Source organism: Rhea americana, unplaced genomic scaffold (genome assembly GCF_003343005.1).
Source record: "Rhea americana isolate MKP2758 unplaced genomic scaffold, rheAme1 scaffold_17, whole genome shotgun sequence".
Classification (NCBI taxonomy): Eukaryota; Metazoa; Chordata; class Aves; order Rheiformes; family Rheidae; genus Rhea; species Rhea americana.
This window is the reverse complement of record NW_028185816.1, coordinates 1,188,672-1,211,136: the sequence shown is the minus strand read 5'-3', so window position 1 is coordinate 1,211,136 and position 22,465 is coordinate 1,188,672. Positions and strand designations below refer to the sequence as shown.

Genomic DNA, 22,465 nt, shown 5'->3' with positions numbered 1-22,465 from the left:
TTATAACCATATACATTTATTAGGTGTTGACTAAACCCTAATCACAAAGCTACCTCACGCTTATTAACAAAATTAGTGTCTTCAGTGTTATAGGTATTATTGAGAGCTAGGGAAACTTCCTTGTTTGACAGATGGACGGACACCCACATTAAGAAATTAAGAAATTCGTAATTCACAGTGGAGGGAACATGTGTCTTTGTTGGAGAAGAAAAAGAAATTTTATCAATCATCTTCTGTCAGAGCAAGCACATATGGCAGTTCCATTTTCTCTCACTTACCATTTACTTTCTATTTAAAAAATTCAAATGCCACTAGGCAAAAGAAAGTTGGATATTAAAACACAGAAAAGACTTAACTAATAACAATCACTGAAAGAACTTTACACAGATTGTTCACAGAAATTAATGGGCATCCAATTAAAACACACTTACTCATACCATTCTATCTTTGCTTTTGTTTTTCTTGTATGCTCCTCCCATTGGTAGTTTCTATTTTATGATTATTTCCCAACCATCTGTTGTCTCTCCTTCAGCCAAAATAATTTCCTTTTATAACTCTTTGAGTATTCGTGTATGTGTTATTTTCACATRGTTATATATCTACTTACTAATCTTATCTCCTCAATCATATATAAATAATCACCAAGTAATTGGAGCAATTTGTTGGTTAAAAGATCTCGGGTGAACAGAACTCTACATGCAAAATTTAAAAATTTGCATTATTATTTCTTTTCATTGTTARAAATGATAACTAAGTATTATCTCCAGTTCACATCTCTAGACACCACAAAGACATASGTAGGTTAGATGGTTATACACACTGAATTACATGAAATGTCTTTAAGAAGTTAATAAGTAAAGTCTTAATAAAGGTTGTGATATTTTGGACATCTTCAGAGATTACACAGGGACCAGGAAAACATAAAATACAACCGTGAGATTTTGCTACTTGTAAAATAAATTGTTTTGGAACCCATCAGAATTCTCTTTTAAAATCTTTTTGAAGATAAAGCCTACATCTTGTAGCTATTCCAATAAATAGCCATGCAGTCATTTCCACTAAAAGCTATTGCAGTAATCTAACATTCAGAATAAATGAAACTGGTGGCAAACTGGAGTTTCTGGCTAAAGCACCCTCACAAATAAGTGTAGGCTATTCATCCGATATGCTTACGGGAGAGGAGAGGCTCAGCAGTCTGGCTGTGATGCTTCTCACCGCAGATAAGGGAGGTGATCGCTCACGATTATTTCTCAAGGCAAATGGTGCGTAGTCATGGCTTTGTAGATTGGTCAAATGAAAAAAAAAAGGGGGTACAATGGAGCAGTGCTCTTACGACGTCCCATAAGCTTTTCTTTCTAAATATAGCTGTAATTACTCTGGGCTCTTCTATTCGCCTTTAGAGGAAAACAGAAGGGAGGTGAGACAGGTGATCTGTCGCCCCAGAGCTCCCAGGAGKTGAAGAGGTGAGACGCTGGCTGATTCATACAGGGACAGTCCTTTCACTGCCTAGTCAGACTGGTCTGGATAAGATATGATAATCCTGTATCTTGCAAAAGGATTCTTAAAAGGTGGTTTGACTGTAATTGCACAGGAAGTAATCTAAAAAGTGACTTGGAGCTAATCSAAAGAGAAACAAAGGCCACCAGCATTATGCAGGAGAACCACACCGGACTGGTTTGTGACCAAGCTACCAAGAGTACAATACACTTCAGCATTCTCAGATATTTGACAATTTTTTTAAATGAGAAAAGCCTTTTTTGTAGTTTATTGTTAGGTTAAATTCATTCTGAATGAATGATGTCAAATAGATGGTATGATATATAAATGAATAATATCTCATTATTGTCTGAAGTATTAGTTGGATTTTTTTTTTTTTTTTCTGGTTAACAATACAAAAATGCCTGAAAGAAGCTGCTGCACAATGATGTTCTTTCTTTATTTTTATATATATATTTTTAAATACTCAATGTGATGGGGTTTTTCTTTTTTTCTTTTTTTCCTTTCTCTCRCAWTATTTTTTTGTTTAGAACATCATTTGTTTGGATTAGTAGTTTTAATGTCAGTGATAATGATGTAGTCTCTTACTCAGTTACATATACACTCACATAGCCACGTCCTCTCAGTTGGTTATAGGCAATAGTCTTCTGTTAAGCACTTTTATATGGTAGCATAAGAATTTTTTTTTAATGCAGTCCTTTCTGTAGACTGAAGGGTAGTTGACAAAGAATGTGCTGTGGCTTTTTGTAATCTATTTCATTTTGAACAAAATAGACAAACTCTTACTGTCATCACCTCTGATTCAGTACTGAGAAAAAAATAACAGCTTGGCATTAAAGTGATTTTCAACCTTTTTATATGGATGCCAGTCAAATTTCATTGACTTAGTGTTCATTTTATTACAGTTTTCTTTTCCCTGCCTCTTCTGAGACAATTATTCATTAGGTTAAAAGTTTACCTGCCCTACATTTAAGCAGAACTTCAGGAGTCTCCATCTTCTATATTCAAGGCCCACCTGGATGCAACCCTGTCTAACATGCTCTAGGTGGCCTTGCTTGAGCAGGGAGGTTGGACGAGATGATCTCCAGAGGTCCCTTCCAACCTTGCTGATTCTGTGATTCTGTGCAGTGCTGAAATTCTGTTTTTATGTTTAGGTGTTGATACCTATGAATAATAGTCCTAATTCTTATGCATGACTTCATAAATGTTTTCTTAGATATGTCATCTTAATATAACATCTGTTTTGGTAGCTGTTGACTTTCAGGAGAGCAGTAGTTTTTCCACACAATTTTAGGTCTTCCTCMCTTCATTATTTCTTTGAAGCAAGTGCACTTTTCAGGATGCCATACTTTTCAAGTTTTAGTYAATAAAACAGACGTTGTGTAGGTGCTGCTGGTAGGCTGTAGGTGCAAAGTTGGAAGTTCAAAGGTGTGAAATGTGTTTGCTTGCTCATAATGCTATTTGTATCAATAGCAAAAAGTTCTAAGCTGAATAAATACAGCCTCTGTCCTGAAAAGTGTGTTTCTGATGTAGTGTAAATGTCTGAAGAAAAGCATGTCAGTTTTGCTGACTACAGGCATAACAGTAAKTCTTTTACTGTCTCCCTAAAAATATGTAATTTCTATGATCTATATATTCAGCTAGTTTTTTCAGCTAAAAAAAAGAATAGTATTTTTACCTCATTGGTGTATTAGCACCAAGAGCGATGCTTTTGTGGCTTGCACARTACTCTTCCATTAAATGTCAGGATTTACTGGGATTTATTGGACTTTAAAATCCAATATGAGAAGTGCTGGAGGCACAGCTGATTGCTTAAAATGTGTTAAAAGTCAATTCCAAATGTTGGTAATGTGGGTGCTTCAAAGGAATTGTGAAGAAAGTATCTGAATTTTTCTAATTAATTGCTAATTGATTGCCAAAAAGCTTTAAACTTTTTAGATTAGGRAAAAAAAGGCTTATGCTCCTTAAGTAATCCTGTAGGATGGCTGTAAGAGTGATTTTGCTCTTCTGTACTCCCTTTCCAATTGGATACATCCCCTAAATATGAAAAACCTCRATCACACAGTATTTTCTTGGAGAAATAGTTATGAAAGATAATAATCAGCTTTCTGATCCTTTCCTCTCCCATAAACCATTTCCTACTGTATCTGACACTTCGGGTAAATTTAGCACATTTCTAAGAGATGGTCAGAAGAGGTGTAAAGAGCTGCTGAGTAAGGAGTAGTAGTAAGTTGATGAAGGTACCTATAAAGCCAGGGTTAGGAGGAAGGAGCCACAGTCCTTGGCACRCTCTTCTGTGCCTGCTGGTGGGATGGCAGCAGATGTCCAGGGCTTGTCCCAGACAGCTGATTCCAGGTCAGATTCCYGGCTCTGCTATACTGGTCCCCAGCCTCTGGCAGCTGCCTGCAGGCTGGAGGTAGGTGGTTTCCCGCAGGCAGCAGCGCTTGAATCGCTGCGCTGTGAACTGGCGCCTGTGGCCCGTGCRCGGCTCTGAGCAGTTACCTCCGGCTGCCCTCAGACATGGACAGATTCTTCTACCTCTCTTACTTAAATTGTGGTTACGCTGTTTTCCTCGTGTCTGAAAAGGCTGTTAGTTCACCCTTAGCACCAATGAAATCAGCTCCTAGTACAAATGTATGAATCTGATGTCTGGATCCTAGTAATAAGGCAATCCTAGTAATGCTGATAGCTTAATACAGCTCTGCAAAGAAAGCTGGAGAGCAGGTATAAGGAATTTCAGACTACCATAGCCTCAATATCCTTCACCTTAATAAATCCATAGAATCAACCAGATATTGTTCTCCCAACATAAACCATTTAAGACTTCTCTACCTGAATTAGAAGTTTACTTCCATTAACTGTCATAACAGTATTTTACATGCTCCTATTATCTCTAATATAGCCACTTAAGCACATCATTTATTTTTCTTCCCCATCACCAAAACTTTAACTTGGGTAATTGTGAAGTGCTGCACTAACTTTAATGTTTCTGAAGATGTTTCAGCCTGATGTGTTCTTCTCTGCTGCTGCATCTAACACATTGCATGTTGTACTGGTGAGTTAACAGCTAACCAGAGATTCTCTACACCACACTGCACTTTGCGGTGGAAATACAGATGCTTTTAATGTTCAGTTCTGTCCTTATATAACAGATTTTTGTGTGCTGTAAAAATCTGTATCCAAGAAGGAGCAAAAAAGTTTTCTTACATAACCATAGTAGAGAGAAATCCAGTGGTGTAATTCACATTGATCCCAATGTACAAACTCAAACCTAAGAATAGTCTTTTTTTTGTTGAGCTAGTTAGTATCATAGAGACAAACACTACATGTGCTGGCTGCCTTTTTCTAGTCTTTTACTTGTATACTAATGAAACACTAAATCAAAAGTAACCTCAAAGGTTTTATTCTGTAAAATACTATTTTTACTATTCCGTTAAGGTATTTCTACCTTCTCAGCAGTACTCTATTACCTTTTACATTGATACCAGTAAAACACAACAATATGGATTCAACGCTCAMAAATACATCCTGCAGCAAGTAGCATTTTCTGTTGGATTGTCAAAGGCTTTTTTTTAAAATCCATCCCATCCTCAGCACTGATAACATCAGCAACTAGATTTTCATTTAGGGGAAAACATTGTAAAGCAAAATCATGTTTGTGCTCTTTTAATCTTTTTCCTAAAGCTAGGGGAAAAAAGAGCATTTTCTTATCCTGCTCTGTATATGTCATCCGTATAGCTTGTGATTCAAATCATGCTTAAAAGGCAATGAGAAAACAGAAGAAAAATAAAGAAAATGGAGAAAATTAGAATGCAGGATACTATCTGSTGCTTTGTTTCATTCTGTATTATGTGAGAGGAATTGTCAGCAGGCTGATCAGGYTCACAGTGGAAAAATACTGTCTGCTTCAACCAGCAAAAGCAGGAAYCCCAGCTGTGGCTTTAGAATCAAGGTTGTCACCTAGACCTTACCTAAATCCTTTGGATTTGCTTTGCAGCTCCTATTCTCCTGTGTTTTTACACATGTAGGGGATGTAAAAGGGATGCATCTAGTTCTTACAAAAAAAAAATTTTTTTTTATTTTATAAAACTTTTCCTATGGGCAYTACTAAACAAGTTCAACACATCACAGAAGAAAAATTTCTTAAAATTTTAAGATCTTAAAAATGGCACTATTTGCTCACATACTGGAAATATTTAAAATTTGCCATTTTATAAGAAAAAGCAGTTCTATGTTGTATAAGCCTATCCTTATGCCTAGGTAGTGAATATAAACTTAGCCTTAGATCAGCCTGTCTCACTTACTTTCTTAGTTACAGCAGCTCAAGGAGGACTGTGTGAATGTTGGCAGCATTACACAATTGTGATTCAAATTTGTATACATACTGCTTACAAGTACCCCCGGAGAAATTAATTAATATAATATCTGAACGAATGCCACAAAAACATCATATGATAAAATATATGTTTTAATGTATTATTTTAAATACTTCATTTTTTTTAACCTGGCATAATGGAAATTCTAAAAATGTCCAACTTAGCATGTTATGCTGCACAACAGCCAAAGTGTATACACCTTGTGTGCCTTTATGCAGAAGAGTGGAGTAAGAAGGCRGCAAAAACTTGCCTCCCTGTTTCATCTATTAATTTTTACATTTCTGTATTGAACAAACATTGGGCAAAATACTTTAAATATTCACTAGCGCAGGGTGTGGAATCTATCCTTGTTCCGCACTGATATTCTTTTACTTTTTTTTTTTTTTTTTTTTCCTTCTTGGTTGTACGAGCCTTTACATAATCTATGCAAAATGGAACAATTTCAACTGGAGACCCATAAAGTACTGTGACAACAGACTAACACGTACACGTTCCTGGGAGAAATCTGAATCTCCTCTGCAGGCAGAGGAGGAACTGAGGTGTAGTTAGCAAACCTAGSCTGGGCTACACAGGCATGAAGTGACTGGATGAAAAAAAGGGTCTCCTGCCAGTTCCTCTGGTTTTAAAAATTTCTAATAGGTCCAGTCCGGCAAGKGAGATATACAGAGAAATGTCTGGCTCCTGTCTCACTGTAACARAGCTTAGACATGAGCTGTTTGCTGAGCAGCTGATGACATCAAGCCCAAAGTGCTTCTGAGCATGTCACAAATTAGACATTGATATATCTGTGGAGCTTTGCTGGARAAAGCCGAGACACTTCAGGATTTTTGAGTGCCTTCAGGATCACAGAACAGCTAGGTGGATTTTTCCGACAAAAAAATGAGGTTGGAAGCTAAAGTGGGAATGATGTGCAAATTAATCTTTTGCTCTCTTTTATCATCTGTCAAACAGTCATAAAACTAGCTACTTGCTTAAAAAAAAGCAGGAGATGGGTAATTTTTACAAAGGACCCTGAAGATGGACGGGGTTACTGAGCTATCTAATGCGAGGTGTAAGTTGCAGAAGCTTGTAGGCAAAGATTAGTTCCTACTGAAGTGTTCCTTCACACAGTTTCAATATTGATATAGTTAGAAATATAGTATACATGTTTAATTTTGAATTCTAATAACATGATTAATATTTACTTACCTAACAAAGCATTCAAAGACTTAATGATTCTGTGCCTGTAAGAAGAATAGCAAGTGACAAAAGATTTCCACTACAATGGGTCTAAAGGAGTCTTCAAGTGGTTTCTAAACATCTGTCTTGAAATAGCACRGTAGTCTGCCTCTTTTGGTTTTCTGAGAGCATGTCTGTACAGACCATTGAAATATAATGTTGAGACACCCATATGGACAAATTTAGTATATCTCAGGTGCCAGAAGCAGTAGTGAGTGGCTCTGTGCAGGCCACACTGCCCTTGCTTCTTCTCTACAAGAGCTGTTTTGGGTTTCTCTGTTCTATAGTATGCAAATTATAGACATATCTTTAATTTAATGATCAGGTATATAAATAAACATATCTTTGTTATTTTTGCTGTGTACTGTCAGCCTGGAAGAAGTTGTTTATTTCTCCGTATTAGATATAAAATTCCCGTAGGGAATTCTTAGAAAGTGCTTCTTATATTGAAGCAAACCCTTTAGATACTGAAGTCAGTTGGCAGGCTTTTAAAGAATAATCACTGCCACATACTTGACAAATATATCAGAATATTGTATTCACAGAGAGACACTGATACTTTCATTCATTATTTTATTAATTTACATTAGACAAATTTTTCCACTGAAATCAAAACAGAGCTCCATCTGTCATGATAAAAGTCATTTGCATCTCTTTCCTGGAAAGGCAGGATTAATGTCATCAAACAGTTGGAAACTCTTCTACTCAGAATCTTTAATTCAGTATAGGCCAATTTACACAGTAAGAAACAACTCTAAGGGCTCCAGAACACAGCTGGCCAGAACATTTTTAACAAWTAAGAAATGCCTATTTGTGCAACTTTCCTCTTGAAGGGGAACTAGGAACCAGCCTRAGTTAGACATCAAACATTTGATAACGTCTGATACCTTCTCAAGAACATTGTCCTTGAGCTGTTCTGTCTTTTTAATGTCCTGAGAGCTCTGAGCCAGAGTAAATGCACAGATGTAGTACCGCATGTTTACAGCGAGGTAAGCATTAATGGGAAGATTCTCCTTCTGACTAGAGAACAGTGTATGTGCATTATATATGTGCAGCTACCCAAACAGGCAGGATGAGTAACACAATAACAAGACTTACTTACATTAAAAATAAACAGTTATGGTCTTCAGATCTTCAGATGCTCGTAAAACAGTGTGTTTTGCCATAAACTGGGGGGGGGAGGGGGGAAGGGGACCCTGTGTTAGTTAAGTCCTGTATTTGAAGAAAACTTGTACTGATTTTCCAATTTTTGTTGGAGTTGGTTTGCCCAATTTGCATAATAGTTACTTAGTAACCCAACAGTAGTTGTTGTTCCTGAGGAAGATGCCATGAAGAGTTCCAGCTTTTCACCTGAGAATAGAAACCTCCATTTCAGATCTGATTTTAATTGCTATTTGAACAGGAATGTGATAATAAGTGGTCAACATCAGAGGGCACTACATGATTTAGCACGATTAACAGTTTCTTCTTAAGAGAATAGTTGGCAAAGGCTGGATGAATAGAAATGTTTTCATATCCCCTGGCAGAAACCTGCAAAAGGACTCTGGGGGGCTTGCAATAGCCGTTCAGTTCTCACTTAGATGAGCACTAAAACGTTAACTAATGAGCATTTCCTCCTCCCCACCACTAACACAGTTGCACGTGTAAGCACTTTAAAAATCGGAATTTGTATTAGCTTCTTTTGGTCAAAAGTATCACAGCAGCACGAAACTTCAGGATATTTCCCTACTTTAAATTTTTGGATTGTTGAAGTAAGTGTCCTGATGAGCTTTTTATTGTATGACTGAGRCATAAGCATGCTGCTGCAGCCTTTTATTGCTACATCTCTGTCACCCAGTAAACTGAGCCCATCCTTGCACGATGTCAAAGTTGTTTCTCAAGTAGCGGCAGCCCACAGCTGAGAAGAAAACCCTGTGCAGAGCAAGAGTCCTCTCCCATTCTTTCTTGTCCACCTCTACAACTAGATAGTGTCATTCCTGTGTTCCATATTTCCAAGTGTGGAGCACCATTTCACTGCTGTTTAATAGCAAACTTGAATTCAGTTGTTAATTGTTGTCTTATTTGCAATTTGCAGGAGAGCTGCTCCCTCTGCTGAGTTTTCCGTTGATAGGCATCGGCACCTGATGTCCTTCCTCACCATGCTGGGGCCCAGCCCGGACTGGAACGTGGGCCTCTCAGCTGAAGACCTCTGTACCAAGGACTGTGGCTGGGTTCAGAAAGTCGTTCAGGATTTAATACCATGGGATGCTGGCACAGACAGTGGTGTTACCTATGAGGTATTTGGACTGTGTGTAATGTATTCAAAACATAAAGTTTACCTTAAAGCTGTGCAAAAATGAAAACTATTTAATCCATGGTAATGTTATRTACATCTTTATACTATTTTACTAGAAAATTTGCTTATAACAAATTAAAAGTCAATTAGATAGATACTGGCAGCAGTTACTCTCCTTCATTGTACCTAAGGGAATAATATCATATTCCMCTGGGATATTACTATAATTACCTATTGAATAAACTGAGGACATAGAATAAAAGTATTAAGGTGCCCAGACCCTTGGATACTAAGAGCCATGAGCAGCCAGTTAACTGGAGTTTTCTAGTGTTTCAGCCCAGTGCTGATTGTCCCACTTGGCACAGACTAGTTAATAGTCACTACAGTAGGGAATGAAAATCTGCACTTTGCATCACAACAGTGCTCTAAAATCATCCACTCTCCCGTTCTCTGTCTCAGTCTAAAAAGAGATTCAGATAATCCTCAGGTAAAATCCTGTTTTTGACCAAATGAGTCACATATCCAATTACTGAATTGATTAAATCCCCGTGAGTGATCAACATACCTACAGCATGACTCTATAAGCACACAGTATAGACAACCTGAAGTTAGGCAAGATGAGTTACATTGTCAAATTCCATGCGTGCTCTATTTTAGATGACAAAAGGTGTTTTTTTTTCTTTTTCCCCTCAGATCCAGTCTTTTCAGAACATAAGGAATTTCTCCAGTTATAATGCAGCTCTGCAGGTGTTTTGGAGTCTTTTTTTAATGCAGTTGTCTAATCACACATCTTATTGTGAACCCAGCATCAGGGTCCAGTCTCAAAGCGTTAGAGAAGTTCTTCACAACAGAAAAACTTACYGTTAAGTTGAGCATACTGAGTTCACCTTCCATTGGAATTTCCAAGTCCAGCATTCAGAGATGTTTTTATTTCTGCAGATGAATTATACTTTTATTAATAGTTTTAATTATTTTAAGACATATTGATATTTTCCTTTTTGATTGCAGTCTCCCAACAAACCTACAGTTCCTCAAGAGAAGATCAGACCACTTACAAGCCTAGATCACCCTCAAAGTCCATTTTATGATCCAGAAGGAGGCTCTATCAAGCTGGTAGCCAGAGTGGTAATTGAGAGAATTGCACGCAAGGTAGTATTACAAAATAATGGTGGAGTAGCTCTTCATAAAAGAAAATTAAAAAAACAGCCTTCGGCCCCCTCCCCTGGAACCTTATCCTCCATGACCAACACCCAGCAAAGATAATGGCAGAAAATAAGTAAAACTTCTTCTTAAATTTAAAACTGTCTTAAGGTATTGTTTCGCCTACTTGTGCTAATTACTGCATCCACTTATTTTGGGATTTTAAAAAATATGCATAGGAATTAGAAGAGAAAGCAAAGCATTATACAAAAAATTATTTAGCATGTCCTGTTGCTACTGCTGCAGATACAGTACACTGTCTTCCCGAGTGCTTTGTCTAGCCATGTCTTAATTACTTATGGTGCAACTTTTCCTATATAATTACTTGGTGCTTCCCTTTATGTCACAAACATTCTCTGATAATTAAACTTGGTTTTCTTAACTTTATTTCTCCATTAGTATCCAGTAAAGAATCTTCTTAAGACTAGTCCCTCTTCTCCTTTGGGGTCCAGAGGAGTTGGTGTTTAGATCACAATTGAATATTTTTATCATCATTTTGTTCCATTTGCATTTCAAAAGCGTAAGTTAATCCATAGCATATGTTAGCTCCAAATTGATCTAGAATGATAGCCTAGTTGTCCTTTTTATCAAAGATTTTTTGCTCTTTTTTTAATTGAAGCAGTTGTTCAATCTTTTCATCTTCATTTTTGTTTTCCTCAAAGTGTATTGTATTTGGGGAACAATTGCACAGTAATTTAGACAGATGSCCATGACTGCTGAACTCAATGTACTGTTGGAAAATTTCTTTGKAGGATGATGTCCCCTACTTGTAGTTCAGAAGTCCTTTTTTATAACTAAATATAAGTATATATGTACTTAGAAATGTACATAATTTTTCTGTTCACTCAGCCTCTCCTTCCTCTTGCTATCATCACTTTTATGTACTGTAAATTTCTTAGAGATGAAATTATAAGACTCATGAATCATTTAAGTGCTATTAAAATTGAGCAAATCATAAGTTTTCCACTGGGGTCTACACAAAAGTGATTAACTACAKATTTGTAGCTGTATGTGTAACATACAGCTGTGTTAACGCATTAGCTGTGTTACCTTGCAGCTTCTAGTAACTCATTTCATACATGTCTTAGCTTCTCTATCTGGTTATACGTGAGTTCCCTATATCCAACCTCCACAATCATTTCTTGCAGGGGGAGCAATGCAATATTGTACCTGATAACATAGATGATATTGTGGCAGATCTAGCACCGGAAGAAAAAGAAGAAGGTACTTTTTAAACTAGTTTGTGCTATGCTAAATTTATATTTTTGTGCCATTTCTAGATAAAGTACAAAACTGACTAAGGAGCAGAAATCTCACTCAGTGTCAAAGAGTGATTTAGTTTTTCACTTTTTCTGGTACTTCCTTTTAGTTTTCCCTTATACCGAAAAGAAACTGCATGGGTACATGATTGGTGACAATCACAGCAAAAGTAATAAAATGGAAGCTTTTCAGGGTTCTAAAAAAAAGGAGCAATATGTATTTTTTTAAATTAAAGTTGGTGGTTAGTCTTTYTTTTTTCCTCAGGTTAAAATGCAGAAGCCTGTAGTGCAGATGGAAATAACTGACCATATTAATAGCTAAAGTATGATAATCTATTGTTAATTTTCACTGCCTTTTCTGATTTTTAGATGACACGCCTGAGACCTGCATATATTCAAACTGGTCTCCATGGTCAGCCTGCAGCTCTTCTACTTGTGAAAAGGGCAAGAGGATGAGGCAGAGAATGCTTAAAGCTCAGCTGGACCTCAGTGTGCCCTGTCCGGATACCCAAGATTTTCAGCCATGCATGGGTCCAGGCTGCAGCGATGAAGGTAATTAAGGGGAAGGGGTGGAGGAAATGAGTATTTTGTAGGATAGGGAAATTTTTGTCTGTATAGTCCTTAAACTGTTGCTTGCTGCATGACTTGAGTTATGGCAAACAGGAGACTACTAGCTGAAGAATGCAAACAGTAGCTGTCTGTGATAAATTTGGCAGTTGAGTGGATGTATGAAGTACACAGAAGTGAAAGGAATGAAAGGAGAAAGTAAGAGAAGACAGCATGTGAGAGGCAGCAAAAAGGTGATACTGTACACAAATGGGCAGATACAGATCTATCAGGGAAGGGGGTAGTAATCATGTTAATATTAGAGATAAAACTGGTCCTCTATATTTTAGATGGTTCCACTTGCATGATGTCTGACTGGATTACATGGTCCCCCTGTAGTGTTTCCTGTGGAATGGGAACGCGATCTAGAGAGAGATACGTAAAACAATTCCCTGAAGATGGCTCTATGTGCAAAGTGCCTACTGAAGAGACTGAGAAATGTATAGTAAATGAGGAATGTTGTAAGTATTTCATTTAGCTTTGTAAAATCGGTCAATAATAGAAACGCTGCTGAAAATGTGTTTTATACAAGCTCTGCTAGTGAACCGTTTTCTCTTTGYGTTTTGAAAAGCCCCCAGCAGCTGCCTTGTCACAGAATGGGGCGAGTGGGATGAATGTAGTGCTAGCTGTGGAATGGGAATGAAAAGACGACACAGAATGATTAAGATGACCCCCGCTGACGGATCCATGTGCAAGGCAGAAACTACAGAGGCAGAGAAATGTATGATGCCTGAATGCCGTAAGTGTCCATGAGTACATTACCTCCACTAAGAGGAGAGACATCATTTCTGACACATTGCTCCATCACACCAAAGAACATAGCTAAAACAAAAGCCCTCCACTTTTTCTTGTTCCCTTTAAAATCATGTTCCTCAGGGGAATGTACATTATGTACCACTTTCATCAACAGAATGAGAGTGTCAATAAAAAATACTGAGTTATATGCTATGAGTGTATTAATTAGCTATACAGTGATGTGTATATTAGCATATGTAAGCCCTTCTGATTTTTAGAATATGAGGTATATTTAATCAAAAGACTAAGATAAAGCAGGACCCTCTCCTTTTAGCCCATGAGCAGCTGAGAAATTGCGATGCTCCTTCTGTGCAGTCAGTCAGTCTGCCCCTTAGCATTTAGTAGTCTACAATATCATCTTTAATTTCTTAAGAAATGTTAAGATTTTCATCAGAGACAGCAAGAACTATAGTTAAAAGTGATTTTTAGTAGATTAAATAATAAATGCCACATTTTAGACTATATTGATTTGCCTTCCAATTCTGTGCACTGAAACTATATATTGGTTTCTTAAAAGAGTTACGGTTCAAATTAACTTCTTAAACTCTTTATTCCATGGATCTGCTCAGGAGCTGCATATATGAATAAGATATATAAAAAGATAGCAAATAAAGCCTGTCAAAACCAAGCAAACCTTCTTACTAAATACAGTTTTTCTCAGCTTTTGCAGAAGCATCATTCAGCTTGTGGTTTAGTTTGTCCAAAGCGACAGCAAAATATGAGTAGTTGAAGACAGATAAAAGACAATACATTTTCTACCTGTATTATTTTCAAAATGTGTACCCTCGTAATGTATAACAAAGCTTCATTACCTTTTTATTTTCATATTAGATACTATTCCCTGTCTACTTTCTCCTTGGTCTGAATGGAGTGACTGTAGTGTAACGTGTGGGAAGGGAATGCGAACCCGGCAAAGAATGCTGAAATCTGCTGCTGAGCTTGGAGATTGTAATGAGGAAATGGAACAAGTGGAAAAATGCATGTTACCTGAATGCCGTAAGTGTGAGAAACTCTGGGAAAATTCTGCGTGTGTTACAGACTAGCAGTCAAAAGCTTACCACTATTTTGCAGCATCACTTCTTAAATGCTTACAGCAGTTCTTTTTTAAAAAATATATTGTATGGACAACTATCTTCTGCTTGCCTTTGGTTATAAAATGTAGTATGAACATTTTAGATAAATATTCTCTAAATTCAGGAATGTTATAGACTTTCCAATTCTGTTTGGAGAGGGGTCTGCAGCTGGAAAGAGCAGTTCTTGCTTCCTTAAAGTTGCAAGTAAGCAAGTGATCCAATGCTCTCCTGCTCTCATTCTTGTTTTCCTTTTGTATTATGCTCTGGTTTGGCCATAGGGGTGGGGTGGTGTTTTTAGGAATAAGGGAGTGTTATCATCTTGATTTATTTTATTTTATACTTATTACACGCTTTTGGCTACTGGCAGCTGAAAAAGGACCATGATTTAATTTAATTTTGCCTTACTCTAACTTAGGCTGATGACCAATACTGCTTTGGTTATATGGTTACTCTGTGTTTACTACAACATTAGGCAACAATTCATGCACTTCCTAATGGTACAGTAAGTCAGAAATTTGTACACACACATATATAKAKAGAGAGAGAGAGAGAAATGCAGAATGTACCTTTGAGATGAAATAAGGAAGGAAAGAAAGAAAGGTTTAAGATTACCTGTGTGGTTCTTTTAGCTCAGAGATAGAGCAGAAAAGAGCTACATCTTTGATACATCTCTGAATTGTGCCAGTCTTTTTTACAGACCTACATCCCTTCCCAACCTGGAATATCATATGCACCAATAGATGGTGTGGAGACAACTGCATGGATTTCATTCCCTACCACACTAAACCCCCCACTTCCTGGGTGGCACAGATTTCCAGTTGCTTTGCATTCTTTGTGAAGAACAATAGCCTGAAGTGTTGCTGAATGAATAGGACATGATTATACTTTTGGTGTAGCATTGCCAGAGGTCTTAAGAGATTTTATAACTAATTATATTATTTTTCAAAGAAAATATTGGCTAGAAAAAGGTTTTATACTGCAGTTCTATATCTCAGCTTTTCTTAAATAATTTGAAATTACCATTTTTGATTATTATTCTGTGGAGCTGTGAGTTTTAAGCAATGCTGAAACGATGACACAGAATTTTTCATAACATTATTAGTGACTTTGGCTTATAGCATAAAACTGGGAGGGAAAAAAAAAATCCAGATTCTCTTCCTTCTGGGTTGCTGTAAAAGGTTTGTTTTGGTGTGTGTGTGTGTTTTTTTTTTTGTTTGTTTGTTTGTTTTTTTTCTTTTTCCCTCCTCTGACTTACTCAGGATCTCAAAGTGTATCAGTTTAAAGCTCTATATCTTACCAATAAAACAAGGCTTAGATTTCAGATATCACCTTCTTTATATATATTACTCATTTTTTACAACTTTTCATTATAAAATAGACATACAGCCTTACAGAGTGGAACACTGAAGAAGGCAGAGGAGAATTATTTGTTTGTTCCAAGTTTAGTGACCTGCCAGCACCAGTCTTGGAAAGGAAATTGAGAGTGGCAAATAATATTGCTGCTAGCAATTAACTCGATGGGAAAATTTTGAGGTGTACTTTCACAAAATTTGCTGAAAAGACTGGAGGCGTAAGTTGCCTTCATGTATTTAGGATGCAAAAACTCATTAGGCACATCTGTATGTTTCTTCCTGGCCCTATAGTCAGGTTGCCAGATACTGCAGATTTCTTGTATTTGCTCATGTTTCCCATTCTTTGCAGCCATTGACTGTGAACTAACAGAGTGGTCCCAGTGGTCAGAATGCAACACGTCGTGTGGAAAGGGCCACATGATCAGGACAAGAATGATTAAAATAGAGCCACAGTTTGGAGGAACAGCATGCCCAGAAACTGTCCAACGTACAAAATGCCGAGTAAGGAAATGCCTGAGAGGCCCAGGCATGGAAAAAAGGCGATGGAAAGAGCCTCGGGAGAAAAGGAGAAGTGAACAAACAAAAAAAAGTCTAGATAGTGAGCAGTACGCAGGTGAGTGCGAGACCATCCTTTAGAATGCGCGGGGCTGTTTGCCTTTTCTGGGTAACAGGAAGGAGTTTGTGAGCAGCTCCCGTTCATGCTGCGATAACATTTTCAGTATTACTGTCAAGGGAAGGTTTTAGCAATAAAGTACAGCTGCTTTCAGTGTTCAGCTGTCATCAAAAAAAGTGTCACACACAAGCTTAGGGCACAATGGAGAAAGGTTTTTATCTGTCCATTATACCACCACTGAGAATAGTTTGTGATGCTTGCCTACTTCTTCGCCACAAACAGTGGAATATCAAACATCCAGAAATTAGACCAGGCAAAGGATTTCTACCAAACAAGCAATAAATACATGGAACTGAATGATAATCTTTGGATCCTGTTGAATTTTTAAAGTATTTGCTCCTAGAGCCAATGGTGAACCTCAAAACTGAGCATATTTCCATCTCAATAGTTAGATTCGGATCTGCTCAGACTCTTTTTTCCCACAAGGGACAGTATTATCAAAAACTGATGCCTCGAATTAGTAAAATATAGTATTTTGAAATACAGCTCACTTTATCAAGATATGAATTATTGTTAATTTGTAGTTCATGCTTGTCCCACATTTAACAGTTCATTAATTTTATCTGCTTTATAATGTAGAGAGTAAATTTCTTATTCAATGTATTCTTTCAGTGTTTGTCAACTGCACCTTGATTATACTTAATTGGGGGTCCTTAGCTGCTACTGTAATAAAATAGGCAATGTCATATCTTACATTCAAAAAATGTAAGTGTATATACATGCATAAATGATATACATATTGAGATATGCAGGTTAGTGTGAAATACTAGAAACTGAATCAAATTACATGTTTTTCAGTTTGTAGACTGAAACCATGGACTGCTTGGACAGAATGTTCTGCACTGTGTGGAGGTGGAATTCAGGAACGCTACATGATAGTAAAGAAGAGGTCCAAAACCACTCAGTTTACTAGCTGCAAAGACAAAAAGGAGCTAAGGGCATGTAATGTGCATCCCTGTTAGCAAAACACGAGGCTTCCAAGTGATGCACTCTGAGCTAAATGGAAAGTCAACCTTGGTTTGGTTTTTAAAACGAAAAAAAAAAATATAAAGTGTATATTAGTTTTCATTTTTGCAGTGTGGTTTGCTTTTTAGTCTTGCTGGTGCAAGAAATGTATTTTATAAATATTTCCTCACAGTTTTATGCTGAGAGTAAATCTTTGTTACTCCAGCTAGCCCTTAATGCATAAAAATAGTAAGTCATTGTGAATCATTTAACTGAAATACAGACCTATCTGTGGACATGGAATAGCCATATAGAAATACTACTTGTAAAGACATGGGATGCATGCATATTAACAAACTAAGTTAAAGTGACATGTTTCATACGAGGATGGATTGCTCTCTTGATTTCATTTCAAAAATCCAAAGCAGTGCCTATGTGATTACATAACTATGCCAAGGAATAATTTCAGTGATGCTGATTCAATAATTTTAAAGGTGCATATTTATCTCTTCACACTATTGGGTTAAACTGATAGTTATAATAATTATCCTATATAATTTTCTTCCATTGCAATTGTCCATTGCAAAATGATCTTTGTTTAAAAATTAAAAAGGAAATAATTTGTGCAGCTTAGTAATGATGTCTGCCCATTGTATAGTCATAGTCAAAATAACACACCAAGAAATATGTGAATATCATTWTGTATTTAGATGCCATATTCTTCTATTTCGTCCATCCACGGCCTCTCAAAATGGATACAGAGCTAATAATGCAGTCAGCTGCAATAGTTGTTACAGAAAGGCTTCCATATGGGAGAAAGTAAAAATTAAGTCTTGTTTAGTGAGGATATTAATCACAGGTAAGGAGAGAAGGAGGTTTAAAAAATAATAAAAATAATAGAGAAAAGGTGAGCCAACTTCTCATGCATCCCTTCTAGCAAAAGAAAAGGAGTCTCTGAAGTAAAACAAGGATGGGCGCTTAATTTACGTTTTTCACTCAGAGTTTAGGAAGATCTAAAAATTACTAAATGTATGAGAATTGCAGGACTATAGTCTGCAGATAGAGTAGCCAGGATAAATGTCTTCCCTGAACACCTTGGCTATCCACGAACTGCCTGAGATTAGTGAATAGCTCCTTAACATTCAAACTGCTTTTGCTGTTTTACACCTGCTTCTGCACACTTTAGCTCTCATCCCTACCATTTATCAGGTATAAGACTAGAAAGACCTTGGGCCTCACATACTATTGAAATATAATACTATCTTGTAAGTTGTTTAACAATTTAACATTTAAGATGAGAGATAAAGGTGATGGGTTATCTTTTTGTCCAGTAAAGACAGCATACACCTACATCTCTACATAAATAATAACAATGCACTGAAAATAAAGACTGTTGATGTTAACACTTAAAAACAAGTTTGAGAGAAATGAATGGAAAAAAATTATTTAATAGTCTCTTCAAACCAGCCTTAAATAATTCACTCACATCTTTAACACTTGATCACAATCCTCATAATCTAACACCCAGGTTTTGAGTGTCCGTGTTTCATTTGAACCACAAGCTGCGTAGGCTATTCTACTTGTATCATCACTACTCCGGGAATCCTCGCAGGACCTCCCTTAGCTAGATGGCAGGGAGGCACTGGCTGGTTACGATAGTCATCATCCTCCTCGTCATCGTCCTTCTTCCACCGACCACTGCAAGGGCGGCTCAGGAATGCCACAGCTGTCGCATCCCACCCCTGCTCAGGTTTCTACAGCCTTTTTTTAGACCTGGAGTGAGGGGAGCCTAGTGAAATGATGGACCCAGCTGCAGTGCTTAGCCTCTCCTGCTGCTGCTAAGTGAAATGGGTGCAAGCCCATAGTGAACCAAAGCAGGAGGGAATTATTAGAGGAAAAAAAAAAAAAGAAGGCGGCGGCGGCGGCTTAATGCTAAAACCAAACACTTTACATTTTGCACAGCTTGGCTCATGTGATAGTAGCAATTCAGACAGAGTGCCTCCTCGTGCCTGTTGAAAAATTCTGCAGTGTGTGTCCCTGTAGCACTGTAATTACAGTGTCCCAACTAGACTGCCCCGAACTAACATATTTTTGATCTTCCACATCACCCTATTCTTTGACACCCCCTCCCCACCCCCACCCCCCAAAAAAAAAAAAAAATGGAATAATACAGACCCTGGAGCAATGAGCAGCCAAGCACGTCAGGTAAAGAAAAGGTTGCAGAGAAAGGCTAGAGATGTTGTTAATGCCAGGTGCTCAGCCAGGGCAGAGCTATGTATGCTAAACAAGATCCATACACCAACGATCTCTGGGCTCCTTGCTTGTTGTGCGAGTCTGACAGAGGTATACCAGCTGAGGGTAGGCAGTACAAAATAAAAGCTTAGGCTATGAATCTGTGACAGACTTGGGTGGGGAAGCAGGAGCAGAAGCAGCAAGTATCTCTTGAATGCGGAAAAAAAAAAGGCAAAAAAAAAAAAAAAAAAAAAAGCTATGACTTCAGGAACTATATTTTATCTCTTCAACCCATACCACTTGTTCATGCTATTCCTGCAAGACCACTCCTGCTTCTGTAAATAATCAATTACAATATTAAGTTAGCTTCATTTTTCATGTGTGTTCCAGTTCATTGAGTCTTCTGTCTTTTTAATTACTCCCTTTGCCAAAGTCTACATAGTCCAAATAAGGAGTTTAGGTATGTATCAAATATGTAACATTTCTTTGAAGGTGACCACAAAAATGTCCTTTAAAAATCTGGTATTCCTTTCACTGTGGTTCTTACCAACTGACTCTCCATGTACATAAAATTTATTCTCTCTTAGGAGGCTGTTCAGTGTGTTTTCCAGTCATTTCTCTTAGGCTCATTAAAGTTATGAATGTTGGAATTTTTTTTTCCACCTTGTTAATACATGCAGTGACAAAGTAGATTGTGCTTGGTCAGAAATGTGTGATCATTCCTGCCTCGGTTCAGTTTTTTACACTTGTTCTGTTGAAACATTTTGCAAGTCACTTGTCTTTCTTCCAACTTCATACAAAAAAAAATTTAAGCTTGTTACATTTTGTAAAAAAAAAAAACAAAAACAAATGAAGAAAAAAATAAGAGGTTGATTTTCTATTCAGAAAAAAAGCTCTGATACACAATATGTAGAAATATTGCATTGTTGCTTTAAACTTTCTAGTAATGTAATAGCCACTGATTATCAGTCAATAAAAATGAGAACTGTTATCTCTGTTATCTCATAAGTAATACTGCTGAACTGAAAGCACAGATATCACTCCAATTTTGTAGACCTCAAATATCAGATTTTAGCATTGTATGTTATTTTTTCTAACATACAAACTGTAGAAACTTTACACATAATAAAAGAAAAGTTAGGAGCTTAACAAATGTACAGTAGGATTCTGTGGGTGCAACATACAATTTAAAACAAAAATTTGTTTGATTGCATTTTTAGATTTCCTTTGTTGTTTTTGTTTGCTGTGGAAGTAAGAAAAAGCTATCATGAATATTTCTTACCAAAGTCTTGTGTAGATGTTTTGTAGCTGTCTGGCTAACACATTATTATTTTGGAATAAAGACATCTTTACTATGAAATTTATACTTGTTGCGTGAGATTCTATTCAATTAATATGATTATATACACCAAAAAACATACACTAAACCATATAAGGAGTTATGTCATGCTCTTATTCATATTTTAGTTCTGTTCAAGGCAATGGGATTTCTGGAATGAGCTGGATTTTACTAAAGCCAGTCATTATTTCCACTTGGAAATTATTTTTGTTAAGGTTTTTGGTGAAACAGGTTAGCGTTTGTTGCTATTTGTTGCTTATCGCTGGATACCTTAGGGTTGTTACTCACCTTATGCTGTATTACTCTCATGCTATTTGTTTGTTTGTTTGTTTTAATAAAAGACAAACTATTTAAAATAGCACATTTTAAAGCCTGGTGATACATGAATACAAAATTCTTAAAAATCGGTTTTGCGATTCAGTGAAACTTTCAACTGATACTTTACAACACCAGAAGACTGTTTAGATATGCTGCGAGGATGAGTATTTCATTAGTAATTACACTGAAAAGTACAGTAGTTAGGGGGACCCACTGCAGCAGCTGATACTGTAAGAAAAATGACTAAAACTAAAATCTTGTAGCCAAATAAAAGAGAGCACTGTGTTAATGAAAAGCCGTATTTTAAAACTAAAGTGTAACCAGGCTGGGATGGACATAATACAGTGCTTAACGTACGACGTAACGCAGGAGCAGAGACGCTGCGAGTAATGCGCGCGGGCAGCTGAGGGCAGAGCGCGGTGCCGGTGCCGTTCGGCCGGTTGCTCTCAGCGGGCGACGCGCGCCACTTCCAGGCAGGTGTTCTGCCACAGGCCCGCGAGGGCACGGGAGCAGCACGAGGGGCCCCTACCGCTGCCGAGAGCCCCCGAGCTCCTGGGCACCTCACCGGCTCTCAGAGTGGCACTGCCTACAAGCAAGAACCTCCCTTCAGTTACTCGAACAGCGTTATTCAAGTTTGCAGCCACCATTAGAAGCACAGACAGATTAATTTACCTATTATTCCTGCTTCAGCTTGTTGGCAAACAGTGGAGACACAGCAAAAAAAAAAAGGTGCTAATTCTGACTCCAAATAAGATAGCAAYAGTTTTTACACTGTCTAGTTTGAGCAGATCAGACATCGCAGTGCCAGAGTAACAGCAGTCTGGCTTAGCAGGACAATTCAGCTCGGCACCTTTGCGTATAATCAGCGGGCAGAGACACACTTCTCTGAAGGACAATTTATAGTATCCAAGCAAGCAAACTTCCTCTTTCTCCACTGACAATACGCTGATAAGTGAACTTACGGAGCAATTTAATTTTCTGGCATACTGGATGGGGAGACATCCAGAACAGCAATCATTATCTCATGGTCCGTAAAGCTGTATTGGAAGAGCTYTACCTCAGAAGGCTTTGCAGAGCTCCTGTGCTAGCACAGAGCGCGCAGAGCTCTTCAAATGCTAGCCATCCAAGTGGCTGCTTGYGACCTACTTGCCAGTATCCTTGCCYTGAGTTAGGATGCTTTGTGTGGCCATCACATCTAAAACATAACCAGCGTGGCAGAAAGAGACGGTAGAGAAGGTCTTCAACTGTATTTGTAAGCTAGTTAGTTAATTCTCCATCCTCAGCCATTCTCAGGACCACAGAACCTG

General features: G+C 37.5%; 1 protein-coding gene across 1 annotated transcript in view; it reads left to right on the top strand.

Moving 5' to 3' along the window:
- SPON1 (spondin 1) overlaps nucleotides 1–20,865 on the top strand; it is a 198,169-nt gene extending 177,304 nt beyond the window's left edge. The window contains exons 8-16 of the mRNA XM_085300847.1: nucleotides 9,166–9,367; nucleotides 10,375–10,515; nucleotides 11,715–11,790; nucleotides 12,195–12,377; nucleotides 12,722–12,892; nucleotides 13,003–13,170; nucleotides 14,058–14,222; nucleotides 16,001–16,264; nucleotides 17,123–20,865. Coding sequence (XP_085156973.1) covers nucleotides 9,166–9,367; nucleotides 10,375–10,515; nucleotides 11,715–11,790; nucleotides 12,195–12,377; nucleotides 12,722–12,892; nucleotides 13,003–13,170; nucleotides 14,058–14,222; nucleotides 16,001–16,264; nucleotides 17,123–17,286 — 1,534 coding nt within the window. The 3' untranslated portion in view covers nucleotides 17,287–20,865. The remainder of the gene's footprint in view (nucleotides 1–9,165; nucleotides 9,368–10,374; nucleotides 10,516–11,714; nucleotides 11,791–12,194; nucleotides 12,378–12,721; nucleotides 12,893–13,002; nucleotides 13,171–14,057; nucleotides 14,223–16,000; nucleotides 16,265–17,122) is intronic.
- The last annotated feature ends 1,600 nt before the right edge of the window (nucleotides 20,866–22,465 follow it).